Source organism: Bubalus kerabau, chromosome 4 (assembly GCF_029407905.1).
Source record: "Bubalus kerabau isolate K-KA32 ecotype Philippines breed swamp buffalo chromosome 4, PCC_UOA_SB_1v2, whole genome shotgun sequence".
NCBI classification, from domain to species: Eukaryota; Metazoa; Chordata; class Mammalia; order Artiodactyla; family Bovidae; genus Bubalus; species Bubalus kerabau.
Genome location: NC_073627.1, coordinates 175,219,610 through 175,242,246, shown reverse-complemented (window position 1 = coordinate 175,242,246; position 22,637 = coordinate 175,219,610). Strand labels below are relative to the sequence as shown.

The window sequence follows — 22,637 nt, the reverse complement described above, 5'->3', positions numbered from 1 at the left end:
CCACCCTGACGGCCCTAGATCAGGGCCATCTTCCGCTTCAGTGTCGGCAACACCGCCTAACCTCCGTCACCATTTACGGTCGGGGTCTCTAACCTTACATCCACCTAGGTAGCCGAACACAGCCAGAGAGCGGTCTTAAAACCAAATCTCATCTGGATCCTCTTTTATCTGAAGACACCGAGTGGCTCCTCACCACGCTCAGGATGAAGTCCAGGCCCTTTAGCCTGGCACTCCAGAAGCATTGTTACAGGACCTCCTCCTCTCAACCTCTCTGGCTTCTTTGCTCAAACTCTCCCCCTCCTCCAAATTTACCCCACAGTCAGCAGGAGCAAACAGCGCCGCCCCCATCCCCACTCCCCTCTAAGTGGCCTGGCCTTAGTGCGCGTGTGTGCTAAGTCGCTTCAGTCGTGCCCGACTCTTTGTGACCCTATGCACCGTAGCCCACCAGGCTCCTCTGTCCATGGAATTTTCCAGGCAAGACGCCACCTTTTCTCGGAGGGTCTTGCTGACCTTTTAAGCTGAGTGAGGATCTCCTAGCCCTGTTGCTTCTCTTAATGTAACACTTTGCTCACTTTTGTTACCACTTAGGTGTCCCCTTCTAGTATTAATGAGATGAAGCTCCCAGAAGACTAGGATGGTTCCTCCTTTAATCTCCACTGCCCAGCATGAGGCAAGGACAGCACTAAATCAGTGCCTGCAGAGTGAATGGCAGGCTGCCTTACATCATTTGGCTTCATCCCTTGACTTGAGGAATAAGCACACCGAGGCCCAAAGAGGAGAAGGAGGCCGAGCTGTAAGGTTTTCTTTACTCCTTTTGCTCCTCTGGTGACTAATTGGTTGAGACGTTTAGAGGAAGACATCCAATATACCAGGTATCATCTGTACCATCACAGATTTCTGACCACTTACTATCTGCCAAAGCGTTTACTCACCCATTCATTCACACCTTTACTGACCTATGTTTATTGGCCATCTGCTTTGTGCCTGTCCTTGTACGAGAAGCTGAAGATAATGCAGCAAATGCAACCTAGTTCCCATCTCTGGTATCTCATTGTCAAGCCAAAATGTCATGGAATAGGAAAAAAAAATGCACCAATGCATTTTCAAACTGTCCCAAATGGAGAGCTTGGAGAACTTTAAGAGAGAGAGAGAGTACGTCAGGGAGGAGTTCCGAGGGCCCAGTGCACCTGGAAGGGTTTCTTTACAGATGGCCAGTGTCTGAGCTCCCATGGGACATGCAGCCTGCTCCCTTCTCTCTTACTGAATTAGACATTCGGGGCAGGTAAGAGCTCCAGGAGGGTCTGAACAGAATTTCAGAGCTGGAAATGACTTTGAGAGCCATCTACCTAGGCCTTCATTTCATAGAAGTGGGGGGTGGGGTGGGGTGGACTCGGGCCCGCAACTGGGGAGTCATAGGCCAGGAATATAGCACAATCTCAGGAGATCAGCACTGCCAAGTCAGGTCTCCTGATTCCAGGGCCAGCCCTTCATGGGTTTTCTCTCTTCTTCTTTAGCTCAGCTACAGAGATCAAAGCGCAACTATCTTTTCTGCCTCCAAATCCAGCACTGAACTCTGGAGCTGACCGGAAAACAGTTTCATTTGTGTGTCTGTGCGTGTCTTTGTGTTTGTCTTTCACAAATACTCTCCGGCCAGGCCAAGAACAACCCTAATGAAAACCAAACAATAGGAAGAATCATGAACATTTCAGTCTTTATAGTCCCTCAGATTGCATCATGTTCTTGCAAGTCCATTAGCTCATTAGTTTTTCAGGACACCCCTTGTGAGACTGTATGGATAGGAATCAGCACCCCCCCTTTTTTTTTTTTCCAGGGATCGGAGCTAAGGCTCAAAAGCATTGAAAGAATCTGGCCAGGGTTACGCAGCAAGGCCCTTGTGTGCTGGCCTGGGAATCAGATCTCCTGATTCTGAATTCAGCCTCTCCTAAGTCATGTCTGAGGTTCCACTTTAACAGACACAACATAAACCCACTAAGTTCTGTCCTGAGGATTCTCATCGGCTCTGAGCACAGACTGAATGGATTTTGTCCACTCCTCTTGCCAATGCCCAGTGTGAGATAAATTCCTCCATTCTTCCCACATTTGTAATTACTCTGACGGCTGTTATTTTCCTTCTCTTTCCTAGTCATTTGTTTTCTTAAAAAATCAGGACTGGGTGCTGTACCACTAAGTCCAGCCCATCCTGCCAACCCACAGGGAGAATGGCAAATGCACAGAGAAGCAGGTGACATCAGGACACCCCGTGCAACCCAGCTTCACCGACTCATTGTTTTCCAAGGGAGCGCTTGATCCACCCCACCCTGTAATAAAACACTAAATTAAAATCTATTCCTCCATGTCAGGAAATAACATTTCCCTCATTCCAGATACTCAAACCAGAAACCTGGGAGTCATTGGACAGCTCCTTCTCAGAACCCTTGAGGCCAATACATCGCCAAGTCCTGTTGGTTCTACATTGTAAGCATTCCTCCAATTCATCCGCTTCTCCTGCGAATAATCATCTCTGGCTTGCACTTTAGCAATAATCTCTCAATGGATTTTCTCACCCTTCCTCAACCCTTTCTTCACAGAGTACCAAAAGCAATTTTATAAAAATACAGATCTGATGGGTTTAGCCCTCCACTTCCCAATGAACAAATCCAAGCTCCATAACATAACCTCCCTTCACCATCCTGCCTTTGCTTGCATCTCCAGTCTTGTCTTCTGTATATCCCCTCTTAGTTTAAGAGAGAATTATGCTCTATTATAACCTCTCATAATAATAATCTTCAGTCTGTAATTATATTTTTATTTGGGCTATTATTCAGACCAGCCTTCCTATCCAATTATAAGATTCAGAATTATAGCGCCAGCATGGAGATTAACATGCAGAAGGCACTTCATATTAAAAGGCTGACTAAATGAATGAATATGCTTATCAACGGAGGCTTGAGTTCAACACTTAATTTCGATTGAGTCTTACTATCTGTTGTAGAGACACTAGAATGACGACCTGGTTTAAAAGTCAAGTATGGCATTGAAACATGTAAATATCATGTATGAAATGAGTTGCCAGTCCAGGTTCGATGCACGATACTGGATGCTTGGGGCTGGTGCACTGGGACGACCCAGAGGGATGGAATGGGGAGGGAGGAGGGAGGAGGGTTCAGGATGGGGAACACATGTATACCTGTGGCGGATTCATTTTGATATTTGGCAAATCTAATACAGTTATGTAAAGTTTAAAAATAAAATAAAATTAAAAAAAAAAAAAAAAAAAAAAAAAGTCAAGTAATGCATCAGACTGATCATAGATGAGTGATCTCAATGGTGTTAGCACCAAACAGGGGCTCTTCACACTTTCACAATCATGAGGGAACTTACAGACAGATAGCACTTCTATGGCTGCTGCTGATCCTGGAGATCTGGTGATTTTGCTAAACCCTTTTGCTTACCCTAATGTTCCCAGAGCCCGTATTTCATGCTGAGAGGTACTTGGCCTAAGACGGATGAGAGGGAATTGTAGGTGGGTAATGCCCAGCTTCCAGAAATAGAGAAAGATTGTGCTGACTATGTACACTGCTAGCCTGAGCTAGGAACAGAGGCATTTGTTCTGGGTTTGTAGAAATAGCTACCAATCCTGATGCTCTCCTCTGTCCCAGTGGACAGAACATCAGAATGCAGGCAAGGCATGCATTTCAGCAACAGCTTCTTGGAAACCATGCTGGTCTGACCATGATCACACTTTGTCAAGCCTCCTTTTTCTCATCTGCTTAAATGTTCAAAAATTAGATGGAAAAGAAGTTATCTTGTGTGTGTTTATTCTCTCGCTTCTTGGAAACATGAAAAACTAGTTTTAACATCTACTTTCTCCATTCATCAAGATATCACCTTATCCTTTTTCTGTCATAACAATGATTACGCTCTATAGTTTGCCAGGCACGTCTGTTAGGGTTAGGCAAGGAGATGTAAAACTTGACTCTAGTATCTATTAACTGTAAGGCCTTAAATGAATAACTGAATGACTTTATTGTTTTGAGTCTGACCTTACACATCTAAAAATAAACCATACTGATAGCTATATCTCATTGGTGGGCTTATAAAAAATACTAAGCATATATGAAGTATTTCCTGGGGATTTCCTTGTGGCTCAGATGGTAAAGAGCCTGCCTGCAATGTGGGAGACCCAGGTTCTATTCCTAGGTTAGAAAGAGCCCCTGGAGAAGGACATGGCAACCCGCTCCAGTATTCTTGCCTGGAAAATCCCATGGACAGAGGAGTTTGGAGGCTACAATCCATGGGACACAAAGAGTTGGACATGACTGAGCATATATGAAGTATATTCTACATGGTAATTACTAGGAGTCGTGAAGCTAGTACTACGGGTAACAGACGATACCTGCATATGTAATGGGGGTTAACAGAGAGACTAAATTTAGACTCCGCTGAGGTCAGAACCTGGGTTGGTTTTTATTAAACACTGTATCTTCAAAGGTGGCATGGTTCCCATCCAAGGAGCATTTGAGAAAGATATCAATGAATATATGATTTCTCAGAGTAACTCCTTCATAAACGCTAGCTCATCCTTGACTACCCATTTTACCCTAGATTCCGAGAACACTGATGGATATGCAGGCGGGCTGACATTAAAATCCCAATTTAGCAGCTAGGAAAACCGACATATGATAAGATTAACAATCAGGCAGCACTTAAACATGTTAACAGACAAGTCACAGAAGAGGAGATGCAAAGCCAGTCAATATTTGACAAGATGCTCAATCATAGCAACACCAATGAAAAGTCATGTTTTACCCATCCAATGGGCAAAGACAAAGCACTTCCATTTGTTGAGTAGTCGTGACCATGAGTACAGTTAAATAACCTGTAGCACATTCCTACTGTGGAATACTATTTAGCAGTTAAAAGGAATAAAGTAGATTTAAGGATCAAACTGGATAGATAGGCCAGATGACTACATCCCCTCCTCCAAACTCTACATGTGATCTGAGATTGAGCGTGCTCTTCTGCCAGGAAGCACATTTGATCTGTCCATTCATCTACTCAGTCCTTCATTTGTTTATGTATGTATCAACTTTTGATGAGCATCCATTTTCCAACCATCCATCCTATGGTAAACTTCTTCAATAATCAACTCTTAGCTCTTTCAGGTCTCAACTTAGACAGATACAACTTCTTCCAAGTGAAAGAGACGTGAAGTCGCTCAGTTGTGTCCAACTCTTTGTGATCCCATGGACTGTAGCCTACCAGGCTTCTCTGTCCATGGGATTTTCCAGGCAAGAGTACTGGAGTGGGGTGCCATTTCCTTCCCCAGGGGATCTTCCTGACCCAGGGATCGAACCGGGTCTCCTGCATTGCAGGCAGATGCTTTACCCTCTGAGCCACCAGGGAAGCCCACAAGAAACCTTCTTCCAAGAAACCTTCCTAAATCATCTCAAGCTGGGTTAGAGACCCTTCTTGTGTTTTATATCACCTTCTTATGCTCCTCACCCCACACACTTTTCATGCTGCAGCATAATCACCTGATTTTTTCCCCTGTTTCCCCTTTTACACTGTGTGCTCATAAGGCCAGGCATCAGGGCTCTCTAGTTCAACTGTAGAGGATAGCACAGAGCAAGACACCTAGTAAATATCTGTGAATATAGGAGTCATTACCAAACACAATTGAATTACAGATTTTCACTATTTGGTTGATGAATGAAAGAAAAAAAAGGAACATATATAAGAACAAAGAACACATGATGAAGTGATATATAGAAAGAGCCAGGAAAAGAAATGGCCCTAAGAAAAACAATGAAATGGTGACTCAGCTGAGAGTCACAGAAACAGCATGAAAGAGCCACCTGTTTCAGCTGACCCTGGTTTGGTCTAACATTTCCCAATCCTTGAAGTTTAATATGGCATCACATGTCAATCTTATGGCTAAGATCTGGAGGCAAGAAACTTGTCTCTGAGAGGTCTCACTTTGTGCTACTGCTGACTCATTCTTCACTCACTTGCCTGACAAGCATTCATGGAACCCTGACTCTGCTACAAAGAAGCATGTTAAATTTTGTACTTAAGAATCTGAACCAGGTAAGAGGAATAAACATACACAGCTAAAGATAAGATATGTCAGACAGTGATCAAAGACCAAGGATCATGTTACAAGACATTTCTGTTCCAAAGAGGGTAGAATCTCAATGATGACAGGTCACCCAGCCTTTATTATAAGTCACGATGAGACCCTTCTGGTCTCTGTTCAAATATCACCTTATCACAGAGGACTTGCCTGACAACCTATCTAAAAATCACTATATTCTAACCAACTGGGGTACTGTGTAGTGCTCCCTGGTTTGTCTCTTCCAACTACATCACAGGGATCAAGTAAAAGTAAGGGTCCTCTCTGCTCTGTTCACTACTGCATTGCTAATGCCTTGAAAGTGCCTGGGTTCATGATGGGAATCAACAAATACACTCCCAGAAAATGAACTGATGAGTGAACTATAAAGTTTCTGAGCTTATTGTTGGGGGTTCTGAGTATGTGGAATCCAGAGAAAGAGACTTAGGGTTTGATTTGTAAAATGTGGACTCATTCACAACAATTCCCACTGAGATCATATGGAATATATCCTTCCCTTGCTGTGCTATGCTGTCCTTAGTCGTTCTGTTGTGTCCAACTCTTTACGATGCTATGGCCTCTAGCCCGCCAGGCTCCTCTTTCCATGGGGATTCTTCAGGCAAGAATACTGGAATGGGTTGCCATGCCCTCCTCCAGGGGATCAACCCAGGGATTGAAACCAGGTCTCCTGCATTGCAGGCAGATACTTTACCGTCTACGCCACCAGGGAAGCCCATGAATACTGGAGTGGGTAGCCTATTCCTTTTCCAGGGGATCTTCCCTACCCAAAATCAAACCAGGGTCTCCTGCATTGCAGGTGGATTCTTTACCAGCTGAGCTACCAGGAAAGTTCATACGTCCCTTATCATTATTCATTTACTCTAAGACTTATATTGAGAATACCAAGGATGTGAGGTGAAATAGAGATTGTATTGGCACCTTAATTGGTCTGAATATGAAAGAATTGATAGATTAATTAATTTGGACAGACAAATAAGCTGGTGGGGAGAAACAACGTCTGAGAATATTTCTAGCTCTAAATCCATGATTCTAAGAACAGAGAGGCACAACCAAAGTAGGTGACACAGACAAATTTGTTCAACTGGAGAATGAACAATTAATAGCACTGGCATTGAAACTGATGGAACTCCATGCAGACCCCAGCAACGGCTACCCTGATAGCTGTGTAGACTTTGAGTTTTAGGTTCTGATCTGTAATTTGGGGTATAGGGCCACCTACTTTGTGGAGTTGTTGTGCAGATTAAGTCAAATGACATCGCCTAAGCAAAGACCTTAGTATATGTGTTTGACGTATAGTAGTAGCTACTTAGTAAACTGCCACTTCTCCATTTCTCTTCAACTGCTAAACCCCTTCCCATTCTTTATTCAAGAATTATTCAAAAATATTTACTGAATGCCAACTTTGTGCCTGGAATTGTTCTAGGCACTTGGACGGCACCAGTAGATAAAGAGGCAAAAATCCAGTCCTCAAGGAGTTTATATTCCTCAATTACAGCTCAGTTCTTCCAAGTTTGGGTAAGAAACCACTGAATTGACAATGGATGGATGAACAGATAAACTGATGAATAATGAACATGAGCTGCTATCTGCTGTTCCTGGTTTGCTTTATATCTCACTTTCTCCAAGCCAAAAAGGTTTAGTTTTATCCAGAGTCTTTATTTATTAGAGACAACTGGAGATTCAATACAGACCCAAGGAGCATGGTGCCCAGTGCAGAAGCACTTGGCAGTCAAGTTAGAAACAGAAGTATCCTCACTCCTTCCCAGCCAGACACAAAAAGACCTGGCCATGTATTTCGTGTTGCTGGACTCCAAGAGCAGGTCTCAGGAACAGTCTGTGGGCTGGTAGCCTGTGAATTGTAATCCTGTCTTCTGCTTTCTGTATCTTGAACTTCAGCCAGCTTAGATGTAGGTCTGAGCTCTAAAATTCTGCCTCTGCGTTATTACAGCAGGTGGAGTATTATGGTTGAGAAGGTGAGATTTGGAATTAGACCTGATTTTTAAACCTGACTCTGACATTACCAGGCTTGCCTGGTGGTTCATTGGTAACAAATCTGCCTGCTAATGCAGGAGACACGGGTTCTGATCCCTGGTTGGGAAGATCCCCTGGAGGAGGAAATGGCAACCCACTCCAGTATTCCTGCCTGGGAAATCCCATGGCCAGAGGAGCCTGCTGGGCTATAGCAAAAGAGTTGGACACGACTGAGCGACTAAACAAAAACAACTACTGCCATTACCAGCTGTATTAGGTTGGATAATTCACTCTTCTGAGCTTTGGCCTTTTTTTCTGAGCTTTACCTGCCTCATAAATACGTGAAAGGCACTTAAAGCAGAGTCAACATTCAGAAAGTGGTTATTAGATTATTATCGTTATCATTATCCACAAACTACACCTTTCACTGGGACATGCAGAACCAGCGAGGTCCATGCTGGGTACTGAGTCAGAGATAAACAGTCTCTGCCGAGTCCCTTTTACTATTAAAAAACAACCAACTAAAGAGAATGCATCACCTAAGAACAACTCCTATCCACAGAGAAAAGCTTTATATGTTGTCCCCTCACTTTACAGGTAGAAAAAAAACAAAGGTGAAGCAACGTGCCTTCACATCACATAGTGAGTTAGGAGCGGAGTCAGCACGGGTCCCCTTTTCCTCTGTCAGTGTCAGACCTCACTTAATGGAGAGCTTCCACTTACAGGAGACAGTCTGCAGTTCTGCCTTGCGCTGGCCAAGAGCAATCAGTCTACGAGCAGCGCCCATCGGGTAAGCACAGAAGCCTCTCCCTTCATCAATGTCATACCTTGGGAAACTATCTCCAGTATAGATAACGGAAAGAATAAATATTTTTGTTGAGAGAAAAAAATGAAGACAAAGGTCAAAGGGAATCATGTAATGGGTTGAGTCAGGGAAGAAAAAGAAAGCATTTTTTCTCTCCCTCCTCTTTTTCTCCAAAACAGTCTTTATATAGAACTTGTCTAAGAGCCAATTTATTTGATATGGAAAAAATGTGAAAGCAGTGAAACACACACACACACACACACACACACACACACACACACAAAGAGGTATTTGTGTTGGAGTTTAGAACTCGAATTACCAAGAGATAAAGGAGTTGAAATAGTAGGTTGACTTGGAACGATATTTTATTTTTTCAGTCTCAGAGAACTTTCAAGTCAGGAAACGGAGCCCGGCCCAGCCCAGGTCTCCAATAAATTCCTTGGGACTCGAGAAAGACAAAGAGGAAAAGGTCAATGAAGGACTCAGTCTAGCCCTTGTGCCTGCAACATAGTCGGGGCCAAAGACACATTTGTTGAGGATGAAGGGACAAAGGGTACACAGTGTGGACCTGAAGAGTGGTGATTTGGGAAGCAAACTGGCCTAGGACTTGGCATTTTTACCAAGTGGTTAAGGTCTTCAGCAATAAAGTGTGAGTGTCTAAGGAAAGAGGACCGAGTCATCTCTGAAATCTACGGCTCTCAGCACAGACTATGGTACCTAGAATGTTCTCAGTACATACTTGTAAATTGAATGAGCAGTCAGTCATATGAGTAAAGAGGACTGGGAGCTTCCTGGGGCTTACAGATCAGTGAGAATAATAACTAGTAAACTTCAAACAGCAGCAGAATCATCTGGAGATGTCCTGTATGCAGAGTTTCTTAGTCAGCAGTCTGGGCTGGGGCCTAAGAACCTGCCCGTTCTAAATTCTCAGATCCTGTTGATGCCGCTGGTCTGGGCCACACTTCAAGAGCCTGCTTTGGTTCAGAGGTTCTTAAACTTGGCTGCAAGTTAGAATCAACCAGTGAGATGTTAAAGGCCTAAGGGTTATGCCTCATTTTCCTATTAAATCAATATCTGGAGCAGGACCAGGAGGAAGGAGGAGATGGGGATGTAAATGAGCTGGAGATGATTTTAAAATGTCCTTAAGTTTTGTAATGTGCAACTCAGTCTGAGAATCCCTCATCTAGTACAACCTCCTCCTCGTGGCTGTAAGGCCTCTGAGGTCCAGAAAGAGTAAGTGACTAGTCTAAGAACATACAGCAAGTTAGTGGCTTAGCTGAGAAGAGAACTTACGGTGTTTTTACTTCTTTAGTGCAATCTACCATCCCATACTTATCAACCCATGCTAGCTCTTACAGGCTCACAACTCCAGGCTAAAAAAAACAAAAAAACAAAAAGAGCTCTGTCTAAGTTGAGGTTTTAAGACATCTATTATTTCTTCTCTTCCTTGTTTTATACAGAAATGTTAAGTGGATGCATATTTATAGAATGTTACCATTCTAGACAAGTGAGGAGATGGAAGAGATGGGGTTATGGAGGATTCTCAAGGCAAGACGGTCTTTTAAGTACATCCTCAAACACAAACCAAGGGCTCCCTCTGAGTTTTTAAACAGATGTTCTTCATCTCTGAGTCAATGAACGGGCAAGGGTTTGCTTGCAATGTGCACGTTAATTGCCGGCCTTGTAAAAGGAAGTGCTGGTAAAGTGTCTGAAAGTGGTTCTGTCTCTTAAAGAGATTAAAAGTTTCCTCCAGAACTTGGTTTCTATTAATAACTGGCTTAGCACATATTTTCAAACAGACAGAGCAGAGATTGTGTCTTATATCATCTTAGAACCAAAGAAAGTGCAACAAAAGGCCCACAGTTACCATCGACTTCAACATTTTCATCAGGCAGAGAGTAAATCAAAACTCAAAGAGATTGACTGATTTATCTAGCATGAGTAAGTGGACCAGCTGGGGCTAGACACAAGGTGTCTGACTCCTGAGCTATTGTTCTTTTCAGTTCTCAAAATGTTCCCTATCTATGTCGCTTGTACATAGAAGAGGTGAGGTTCAACAGATGTGACTTCATAGACTCTTCATAGACTTCATATCCACGCTAGGTGAGGCTAAGGCTCTCTCGTTTGTTAAATTAAAGCAGAACTTGGAATCACATCTTTAATTAAACAGTGGTTAAGTACACCGGCTTTGGAGCCAGGATGAATTCCAATCCTGATCTCACCACTTCCTAAGTATGTGATCTTGGACAAGTGACTTCACATCTCTAAGCTACAGTTTCCTTCTGTAAAATGAGAAGGAGACTAAGGCTGTGGTTGTGGAGAGGATGAAATAAGTCAGAGATGCAAAGACAGTAACCCATGGCTTGGCAGAGAGGAAAAGCACTCATGGCTTCATAGTAAGGTGGTGCCTGTCATGAAACATAAATCCTTAGGATACTTAAGGAAGAAGTGATAGAGAGACAACATGAGAAAGGAATATTAAGAACAAACATTATCTCACATCCAAGCAACGAGTACCCAAAAAGAATCATGGAGACCTAGAGCTGCGAGGGCACCAAAGAATCAAATGGGTATGAACCTCTCTTCTACACTGGAAAACAAAGACGGTTACTGGTTATGCTCACCTGCCATCATTATCCCACTCCAGTACTCTTGCCTGGAAAATCCCATGAATGGAGGAGCCTGGTGGGCTGCAGTCCATGGGGTCGCTAAGAGTCGGACATGACTGAGCGACTTCACTTTCACTTTTTACTTTCATGCATTGGAGAAGGAAATGGCAACCCACTCCAGGTTCTTGCCTGGAGAATCCCAGAGACAGGGGAGCCTGGTGGGCTGCTGTCTATGGGGTCACACAGAGTCGGACACAACTGACATGACTTAGCAGCAGCAGCAGCCATCATTATTTTTAAGCAAACATCTGGGAACATGCCCAGTTCCCAGCCAACCTGCTGTAACTTCACCCTTTCCTCAAAAGGCAACCACAGTGCATGAATACACTTCCATGTAATCTAAAAAGGGGATCATTAGCAAACTCCAGTTCTTGTATTTTCATTACTAATAAATGACTTTCTTGCTACTCTCATCCAACCTCCTTCGTTTCACTGTTGGGAAAAGTAAGCTACAGAGAGGTCAGAGAGGCTTAGAGTCCCAGGTTAGACCTGCCACCAGCATTCAGGACTCACGGTTCTTGGTCTGCTGTTCTTCCCACCATATCAACTCACCCAACGCCAGGTGACAAATCCCCAGAGGTGAGTCTATGATCACCCTCCTTCCAGTGTAGGACACTCTGACCCTCCTCACATCCCTCTGCAACCCCCCGCCCCCTACCTGATCATCTCCCTGTCCAGAGAGCACACTTACGTGTCTGTGAACCTTCTACTGAAGTGCAGGGTGGAGGCCACGTCCACCTGGAGAGGAGGATCCCGGACCACCTTGTACTGCAGCGGCTTACACTCCAGGCAGAGTGGGCTGTCTGCCACAGAGGTCAGCATGGCCGCATCAATCTCCAGGTGCTCATCCAACGTGTAGATCTGGACGCCATACACCTCCTCTCCCACATCCTGGAGCTTGATGGTCAGCGGGACATCACAGAAGATGTTCTGAGGCCCCAGGGAGATGTTATTCCCACTGACACCCAAGAGTTTGATGTCATTGACAGCCCCACTAGAGTCCCAGTCAGTGGAGACAAAGGTCACCCAGACGGTCAAAGACTCGGGAACCAAGGGGTAGCGGAATCTCAGGTCAAGGTGGCAGCCCTGGGGCTCAGGGCAGGCTGGAGGGACCGTGTGTGGGTTGACGGCTGAATTGGGGCTCCAGGTGCGGACGCTGGACTTACAGGGCTGCTCAACATCTGGATGACCTGTGGACAAGAGATGAGGATATGAGCTCTGGAAAGTCCTCAGAGTTTCCTGCAGCCCTCAGGAGATACTGGCCAGAGTAGGACACAGAGGGAAGGTAAAAAGACAGGGAAGATTCTCAGTGTCTTGGTGAATCTGCTGTACTCACAGCACTCCTGCTTATTCCTACCCCAGTGACGTGGATCTGAACAAACTGAATCATGATACGTTTGGTCAAAATCACCTTCAAATAAGTTGCTTACAATGGAGTTGCTGCCCAAACTATCCTTCCTCGTCTCTCACTTGATGGAAAGAAAGAAGGGATGCATGCTAAACACCCACTATGTCCTCTGAACCAGTTTAATTCTTGCAAGGACTCATTTCTGAGGTGAGGCCACCAAGGCTTAGAGATGTGGAGTGAACTAACCAGAGTCTCACAGCTTGATGTGTAAAAGTCAGCACTAGAGCCTAGCTCTGTCTCATCCTGAAGTTCCTCGTTCTCCAGACTGAACGCGAGAGCCGCTAACATAAACTAGACTCCCTCTGGTACAACCTGCTTGTATCGACAGAAGGGCCAGAAACCTCCAGCGAAGAGGAGGTGAGTTATAATAGCTTCCGCCTCTTGGGCTGAGTTTCCGTGGAGGAAACTATCTAGAACCCTGAATGACAGAGCTGGAACGCAGCCCTGGAGCCATCTTATCTCTTGCCTTCCCTCTTCCACATGAGGTCATTCCATGCCATGGAGCTTCTCTGAGCCCTGTCCAGCTGGACTCAGGGAGGGGAGGGCTGCTTGGGAGGGGGGAGAAGGAAGGAGAGAGTCTTCCAGTCTTTCCCCAGGGAGACGGTGCCTCATCCCTACTGATCTCAGCCTGAGCAGTGACTTCTGAATTTTTCTCGGCTGAGATCATTAGTCCTAGACCCTCAGAGAACTCTCCTTTGCACTGCTGAGAAAAGTAATCAGGATTCAGTGCAATGACTGGCTTTGATTTATGTAAGGGTGTCTAGCAAGAGATACACATCAGCTGGTGAGGGGAGGATGGGAGATCTCAGGTTGTCCTGTGAGCCACATTCTTTTTTTCCCTCTTTAAATCAGTGGTTGATGGGGTGGAGGTGCTGGATATTTCAAAAGCAAAAGGGGGGAAAAGAAAACATCAATCTTAGCCTGAAAAGGCTTTATGATAATGTTACAGATAATAGGAATCACCACAATATGAAAACTAGAAACTGATTTTGGGTGGAAAAGCCATTCCAGTGAAAGTTGTTAAGTATCTCCAATCCCCTTGCCTCTGCCCAGCCAAGGGAGTAAGAGATGATGTCCAGGGGAGATGGGAAAGAGAAGAAAAAAAGAGGAGCGAGAATGGGCAAGGGAGGCAGGGGAGGGGCCAAGGACAAGGAAAATTGAAAAGACTCTTTAGATACAACACATCAGAACAAGAAGAGATGAATACAACTACAAGGTTCCCTCCACCTTTCCTTGGCCAACTTCATTTATTACCTGTGGCAAATGCTGGATAGACGAGACCAGCTGTTCAAGTCAAAGGCACAAATAAGGCTGACGTCTTTCTTTCTGTCAATTCTCCAACCCAAAGAGCTCCTGAATCCTTTTGACTTTGTGGGTCTTTTGGTACTTATGTAGCACTTAATCATTCAAAAAGCCTTATCAAGGGCAGTGTTTCAATGCATACGAAGCACATTCCTTAGCCATTAATGTATTCATCTGATTCTCAGCAAAATCCTGTAAGATGGTTGTCATTTTGCCTCTGTTTGGCAGCTCTGTTTTCCTCAGTTGCCACGCTCAGTGATTTATACAGTGCCCGCCCAGCAACAGGAAGCACAGCGCACACTCGATAGATACTCAAGTGAAGACTCTCCTAGTGTGTTCATATGGAGTTAAAGAAGTGAAGGATCCATGGACTATGTCATGGTATGTTCCAGGTGAGCACCCCCCTGTCCCCCACCATGCATTCTCCTGGAGCTGACAAGGAATGGAGAGATCTTTCTCCCTTCCTTGGAGAAAATGACTTTCAGTGGTGGGAAGCCACAGGAGAGCAAAGATGACAAATCTGTTTGGCTCCGATTTTCATCCCTGGTTTCTTGTTAATCAACAGAGAGACCAAATGCTTTCCAAAGGATAAGAAACTAAGCTTGATCATTATGCTCAAGTAAGTCAATAGGACTAGAAATATTAGCAAAGTGTGAGCTTGTCTGGTTATCAGAACAAACTTTTAGATGTAAAAAAAAAAGAGTTTCAAGGGGCACTGAGTCCCTTTAACAGCACCAAGCTTCACACACTGACCATCCTCTGTGTGCTGGGCACTGTGCCAAGCATGTTACATGCCTCAACTCTTTTCATCCTGCCAATAAGTCTATGACGTTGGTCTTATGAAACTCATTTTACGGAAGAGGAAACAGAGCCTCAGATGTTAAGTAATTCCATGGTGGGGAGCAGAATACTTGTGATGCTGTGGGTCCAGAGAGCATGCCAAACTTTGAAGGAATAAACATGGGTTACAATATCAATTATACAGCTTCTCGCCATACTACCTACTCTAATGATGTCTACCCCACAAGGGGTACTATAAAACTCAAATGGGATGAGATAGTTAATAGATGAACATATTGACAAAGACATTAGCTCTGCTTTGACACATAGGGAGAATTAACAAGTGAAAGCCTGGGAAGAGGAGTTATTCCAAGCAAAGAGAACAGTTAATAGAGAAAGTGAAATAAGATGATTGTGGTTTTGAGTAAGTGGTAAGGCCGGCAAAATAAGCTGAGCCCAGATTAGGAAGGGTTTTGTGTGTCACTTTAAGGAAACTGAACTTCATGCTAAGACAGCTGGGGAGTTAGTGAAGACTTTCAAGCAAGCAAATGAAGGTTGTCTTTCAGAAAAACCAACATTTAGAGTCACAGATACTCTCCATCCATACATCTATCCACCCATTCATCCACCTTTCAACCCATCCATCCATCCATCAGTACACCCACCCACCTACCCATCCATCCATCCAGAGAATGGCTGCCTCTGTCTGTGTCCAGGGCTAGGTTATAGTCCCTGGAAGAACAGGTTTTGCAGACATGGTCTCTGCTCTCATGGAGCTTCCAGTCTAGTGGAATCAGTTAACAAAATACTGTATCAGTGCAGATAATACACAACTCTTGCCTGTACCAAGAGAACATGAGAGGCAAGGAGGACAAACCAGAGTCCCTAAGGAGGAAAAATGAACACACCCAGGAGACTGATAAGCTGGGTGGTGACAAATTTGGGAGAAAGGTTGAGAAAAGGAAAGGGAAGGAAAGGTGGGGAGGAGGAGGATATATAGGGAAGGGGAACAGAGGGAAGGGAAGGTGAGGGAGGGTAGAAGGGAAGGAAGGGGAAAGGAAAGAAAGGAAGGGGCAAGGAACAAAAGTACTTCGGAACTGTTACTTCATTACAAGTACATACCTTTTTTATATGAAAAGTCACATGTTTATATAAGCTATCCACTAGAGATCAGGCAATATATGTGTGTGAAATGTATTTATACAAACCCACACTGATCTAAATTTACATTTATGACAATCTGTACAGACGTCTATTACATATCTTTGTGTATATACACTGCAGCTGTTGACACAAATACTGTTTATAAAAACTCGGTGCCAAGTTTTTTCTAGATGTATACTTCAGCACACCTGAAATATTCTGGGCACAAAAATGGGGAAAAGATTCACACAAGAAAAAAATGAAAACAGCCAGTGCCATTTGTTACCCTCTCACGGAAAACCCAGCAGTTGCCATGTGTTATATGCTTGCATAAGTGATCTAAACTGAGATTTGAGTCAATCAGATCTAGCTGATTCCTGAGCTACGAGCGTGTCGTGGTATTGAATATCTCAGAAAATATTCATCTGTGAAGTACAGTGTTTGCTCAAGAGAAGGGAAAATAGGGCTTCTTTTTGGTACAACCACATTCTGTGGCCAAAGGCAAGAATTTCTGTGATTATATTTTCCCTGAAGTTCATAAGATGGAGTTAGTGGAACATAGTGAATATGCCATAAATATTTGTTAAGTGAAGAATTTTCTATCTTGTTAATGTGGAGTTAAAACTATGCGGTTGTGGCTCTGTGGAATATCCTAGCTGGAAAGGACATTCTGTTGATAAGATGCTATCTTCAGAGAAGCAAAGTGACTCACTCAAGGGCACAGAGCTCATTGATGGCCAGGCTCAGACCAAAACCCCAACCCCGTCATCCTCCCCACACCCATGCTCTTTCCCCTACCCCAAAGATGCGTCTGGCATCGCTCACAGATTGGGGAGTTTTATGTTAGTTTGGGAAGTCCAAAAACTTAAACACGCAAAGATAAATAGGATGAAAATGAGTTGAGAAAAACATTGCAGAGCTTGGCTCATGGAAAAGTTTATTTCTTCAAGAATATTAAAAGGGTCTGAGCCAAATGGATCACAGAGCCTGTAATAGGATGCTCTAAAAAAAGAACAGTGTCTTTTCCTGGCCTGTGTGTACTAAATTTGCATATCCTAAAGGAAAACCCAGGGCTGCTGGGTTTTCTTGGAGGCCTCAAGTCGACTCTGGGTACAGGGGAGGTGGTTCAACACTTCAGTGGGATTCTGCTCCGCAATTCCTGCCTTCAGAGGGTCAGGGATGAACCAGGAGCAGACCTGACCAATTGATAGTTTGGTTGGATGGTGGTGTGGGATGCAGGGAATTGTTTCATTCATTCAAGTGGTAGAACAAACTGAGACGATTTTATCCAGAAAGCCTCAGGGTAGAGTCTTGCTGCCTCCCTCACCCAGCGTGCACATGTGCATGCTCAGTCGTGTCTGATTCTTTGCGACACCATGGACTGTAGCACACCAGGCTCCTCGGCGCATGAGGTTTCCCAGGCAAGAATACTGGAGCCCATTGCTATTTCCTACACCCGGGGATCTTTCTAACCCATGGATCAAACTCACGTCTTGCTTGCTCTGCACTGACAGGTAGAACTCTTTACCACTCTGCCACTTGGGAAGCCCCACCATCCTCCCAAAACAGCCACTTAGAGGCACCCTTCTCCCCTCCCCCCAAACCCCACCCCAGGTCTACTCAACCCCCATCCTCCTCATCACAGAGCAGACCAGGTGATCTTTCATAACAGGCACATCTCACCATCTCCCAGACCCCTGCCAAGGCACGTGGCATCTCCTTATGACCCTCAGAAGAGTCCAAACCCATCCTCATCTGGTCATTACACATCTCACCCCAGCTCAACTGCTTCCTAGTCTATACCTTTCTCTCCATACCCATTTAAGTTCCTACTCCATTACTGAAGAGCTTTTGTTCTTGTACATAGTATCTATGTCATTACCATATAGTGGATTAAAACTGAGAGGCTTTAAAACACAGGAACACATACACATGCATCCCATTAGCTATCTAAGCAGTATGACATCACGTGCCATGCAGTCGCTGGGACGCACCGCTGGACACTCAGGAGAGAAAGTGAGTGAAAAAGGTAAACTGTGTTATAGTATTATTATGAAAATGTCTTTTCCTTGGAGGACACATGAAGAAGGCTTAGGAGGCCCTTAAGTCTCCAGATCACACTAAAATAACCAGTGATCTCAACAGTCAACTCCTCTCACATTCTTAAATGCATCTTGCTGACTGATATGCTGACATTTCCTCTGCGGGGCATGAGTCTCAGTTTGTGGGGAGGCCCCCCACTTTCTACTTGTCTCCCCGCACTCTGTACGTCTATCAGCACCATCTTCATTACACCAGATGGAGAACGCTCCCGAATACTCATCTGACTCTCCTATCAGATAGCCAGCTCTGCGGAGTCCCCGTGCCCAGCACGGTGCCTGCCTGGCACATAGTCCCTGCGGTGGGCAGAGAGGAGATGGGTTTGTTCCTTGCATGGAAGAGACACAGATCTTCTTCTGAGAGCACCCAACGTGGATTCAGTTTGGGTGAAAAAGTCACCATTGCAGATTTCAGAAGAACTTTCTAGCAGATGGTGCTAGAATGTGGAGACCAGGGAAATACATGAGCTGGTGCCGGGCGCACACAAAGGGGATTCCTGCCCAGGGTGGGAACTGGGGCCTGGTGACCCCAGGCATCCCTTCCACGTCTGACAGCCCTAGATTCCATGAGGCCGAGCTGAGGGCTGCTCCCAGACACCCCTTGGGCTTTCCATTCCTGGTGGATCTGTTTAGCTCCCCAGTTCAACTCTCCCTTTTATTTCAAGCTGCTTTAGAAGATAACAGAGCACAGCGCTGTCATTTTTCTCCCTCACGTTTCCTCTCTGATCCTTCTCCCTTGCTTTATTCTATCTCTGGCTTTCTCTTTTTCAACCTCCTTTCTAAAAATATAAAGGAGAATGGGGGAGTTCTCACTGAACCTCAGTGAAGAGTCAGATTCTGCTTCCTCAGGTAGCCAGGGGTCCCTCCCCAAAGATGGTTGGCATGAGCCACCCCGCAGAGCATGATGAGGGACTTGGGGTGGGGGGGCTTCTGTGTGGACGTCTCCAAAGGCAACAGAGGGCGAGACGGAGGGCTGAGGGGGGTGTGGGGTTTCTGCCAGCCTGGTTTCGGGGACTAGACCTGCGCCTCAAAGAGAGAGATACCACAGAAGGACCCAGAATGGGCAACTGGCCATGAGATTCGCTATGTTGCGAGCGGTCTTGCTTCAGGGCCAAGTGACAGGGCGATAAAGCATTGGGTGAAAGACACTTTCTTCATTTCGCTAGAAAACTGAGGGGCTGCAGCAGTGAGTGTAAGGGAGCAGAGAGACTGTGGGTCTGCAGGGAGGCCTGGGAGACTGACCCACCCCTAGCATGGAAGGTCTGTGAGTGGAGCCCACAACCACGGCCGTCCTGAGGTGCTTCCCTCCAGTGTCTTGCTGATACATGGATTCTGACAAGGAAATGACACGGCAGGAGTCCGAGAGGAAAAATTGCGACACATGGAAGACTGCCTTGGGTATTCCCAGGAAGAACTGCAGAAGAATCAAAGGCTGGTGATGCCTTGAAGTCTTCCAGTATGCGTGTTGATTTTGACGTGAGCTTGTTTGTACCCACAGGCTGTCAAGGTCTAGGGCACAGACACACACACACACACACACACACACACACACACACACACACACGGTGTCTTATCAGGTATGTGGCCTTGGGCATTTGATTCCTCAGGGGCTTTGCTTCTTCATATGTAAAGTGGGATGACATACCCAGGACAGTTCAGGTGCTCAAAAAGCCTTGTGCTGAACAAATGCATGAATACTGGCCTTGATGGAGGGGAAAGAGTACAAACTGCTAGCAATACAATGAATAAATTCTGGACCTCTAATATACAGCATGGTGACGACAATTAACAATACTGTGTTGAAAAACTGCATAACAAGTAGATCTTAAACATTCTCACTGCTTTCCCCCTGGCAAAAAAAAAAAAAAAATGTGTGCAGTGACGGGTGTGGTGACTTTAAAATAAGTCGCTTTAGTCGTGTCCGACTTTCTTTGACTCTATAGACTGTAGCCCACCAGACTCCTCTGTCCATGGAACTCTCCAGGCCAGAATACTGAAGTGGGTTGCCATTTTCTTCTCCAATGCATGAAAGTGAAAAGTGAAAAGTGAAGTCGCTTGGTCATGTCTGACTCCTAGCGACCCCATGGACTGCAGCCCACCAGGCTCCTCCATCCATGGGATTTTCCAGTCAAGAGTACTGGAGTGGGGTGCCGCTGCCTTCTCTGGATTGTACGTGAGAAAGACCATTAAAATCACAAAGCTCTATCTACACTGAAAGAGTTCTTTGCACACCCAACCTGCAAAAGAGCCCCCAGCCTGGCTTACCTTCTGCTTCCCGAGGACTCCAGTGTCCTGATGGGCCGCAGGGCATCGGGGAGGAGGCATTGAAGGCATACTGCACCAGGAATCTCCCTTCCAGGCAAAGGTCACATGCTGATCCCAATTCTCTAGGAGGCCAAGGAAAGAAGGAAACGCACCGACTTAGGAATGGTTGAATGAGTTCCTGACTCAACTGAGCCAAAGGTGTAGGTGACAACAAATTTTCTCCCCTGTCATCCTTATTCTTCCTTGGACTGTGAGGAGATCCAAACGGTCAATTCTAAAGACAATCAACCCTGAATATTCACTGGAAGGACTGATGCTGAAGCTCCAATACTTTGACCACCTGACGCGAAGAGCAGACTCATTGGAAAAGATCCTGATGCTGGGCAAGACTGAAGGCAAAAGAAGGGGCCAGCAGAGAATGAGAGACTTAGAAAGCATCACTGACTCCACAGACATGAATTGAGCTCCAGGAAATAGTGGAGGACAGAGGAGCCTGACGAGCTACAGTCCATGAGGTCACAAAGAGTCGGACGTGACTTAGAGGCTAAACAACAATACTAAATCCTCCCTATCTTTGTCAGAGCTTCCAGAATATGATCATAAATGAAATTCCTCCCCACCACCCAAGAGGGCCTTTCTTGGGCCTAAGCGTCTTCTGTTCTGATGGTGGATACACTTACATTTAAAGCAGCCCAGACTTACTACCTGCACTATTTCTTCATTTCATCAATGATTCAAAGTTCCACTGAAGATTTGATATGTGGTTGTGAGAAAATCTTTTACCCATCGGACCTCAAATTTTATTCTTTTAACAATCTCTGTCTGGTACCTACTATGTGCAGGGATTATCAGGATCCTAGGTATTAAATAGGAAGAAGGAATGGTTCAGTTCCTTCAGCTGAAAATGACTGGGCTGAACTAGACAGTGCTTAAAGAACCTTCTAGCTCTGACATTCAGGGGATAGATGAGTCGCTCTTGGATTTTACAGTCAAAAAGAGTTTCCTTACCATGCCACCTAATTTGCTTCAGCAGCTTTCCAAGGGGCAAGCCAATCCCTCAGTGGGACAAACCCCAGCAGCGGAATATGACAGTGGCCTTCCCCATCAGCTGGTGTCTTACGTGTCTGGATTCAATCTCCCTTTAACCACAACAGCCTTCGGGATCCTACTTGTTCTCCAGACTTGGCCCCTGTTCAGGAGATAGTTGCTAGGAAGGGAGAGGGATAATAGCCTTCTTCTCCTGTACTAGGGTGAGCAAGCCCAAAACTCTGAAAATCTGAGCAACTTCTACAGAGCTACTGGAGAGGGAAAATATCAAGAAAGGTCATAGCCCAACCCATTATTTCTCAAAATGCAATGGTCCTGCCAAAATCTCCTTCCTAAAAGAATCACCATCCTTCAGCAGCCTGAAAGACACAAGGGAGGGACCCTATCTCAAGCCTTAGGGCTTTTGCTTCACAGGGAGGCTCCATAGTCCCAGGGCTCATGTGCTTGCTAACATCACAGTCTGAAGCTGGTCCTTGTTCCTCCTCCACCCAGCTGCCAGGGAGCTCATCCCCAAACCTAAATCTGAATACTTTCTGCCTCTGCTTATCTGCTAATATGGTGACCAACATGTGTAGTTTAATGGCTGGATGGATAGATGGATAAATACCAGTCACTCCAACATGTTGCTAAGACTCATGACTAACCTAGTCTAGACCCTCAAATTGTGTATTTTGCATCATCAGCTTTATCATCAGAAATATGAAATCATACATAGGTATAAGTTTATAAGCACACTAATATTTAGTGATAGAATGACTGGACAGTCTAAGGCCAATCTGCTCAATGGAACAGTAAGCAGTTGGTACAAATACTCATAAAGATCATTAAAATGTATGGAAAATGTGTTGTAATGTTAAGGGAAGAGTCATATTCAAAACTGTACCTTATAGCAGCATCTCAATGCTATTCAAATAACTTAATGTGACGAAATACTACCAGCAAATATTTCTAGGTGGTGGAACTCAGGATGATTCCTCTCTCCCTACTTCCATTCTTTCTGGTTTTCTGAACT

General features: G+C 45.0%; 1 protein-coding gene across 1 annotated transcript in view; it reads right to left on the bottom strand.

The window, feature by feature from the left end:
- PAPPA (pappalysin 1) overlaps positions 1–22,637 on the bottom strand; it is a 235,890-nt gene that overhangs the window by 164,100 nt on the left and 49,153 nt on the right. Inside the window, exons 6-7 of the mRNA XM_055579788.1 lie at positions 20,579–20,700; positions 12,273–12,771 (exon numbers count right to left, since the gene is read on the bottom strand). Of these exons, the coding sequence (XP_055435763.1) occupies positions 12,273–12,771; positions 20,579–20,700 (621 nt within the window). The remainder of the gene's footprint in view (positions 1–12,272; positions 12,772–20,578; positions 20,701–22,637) is intronic.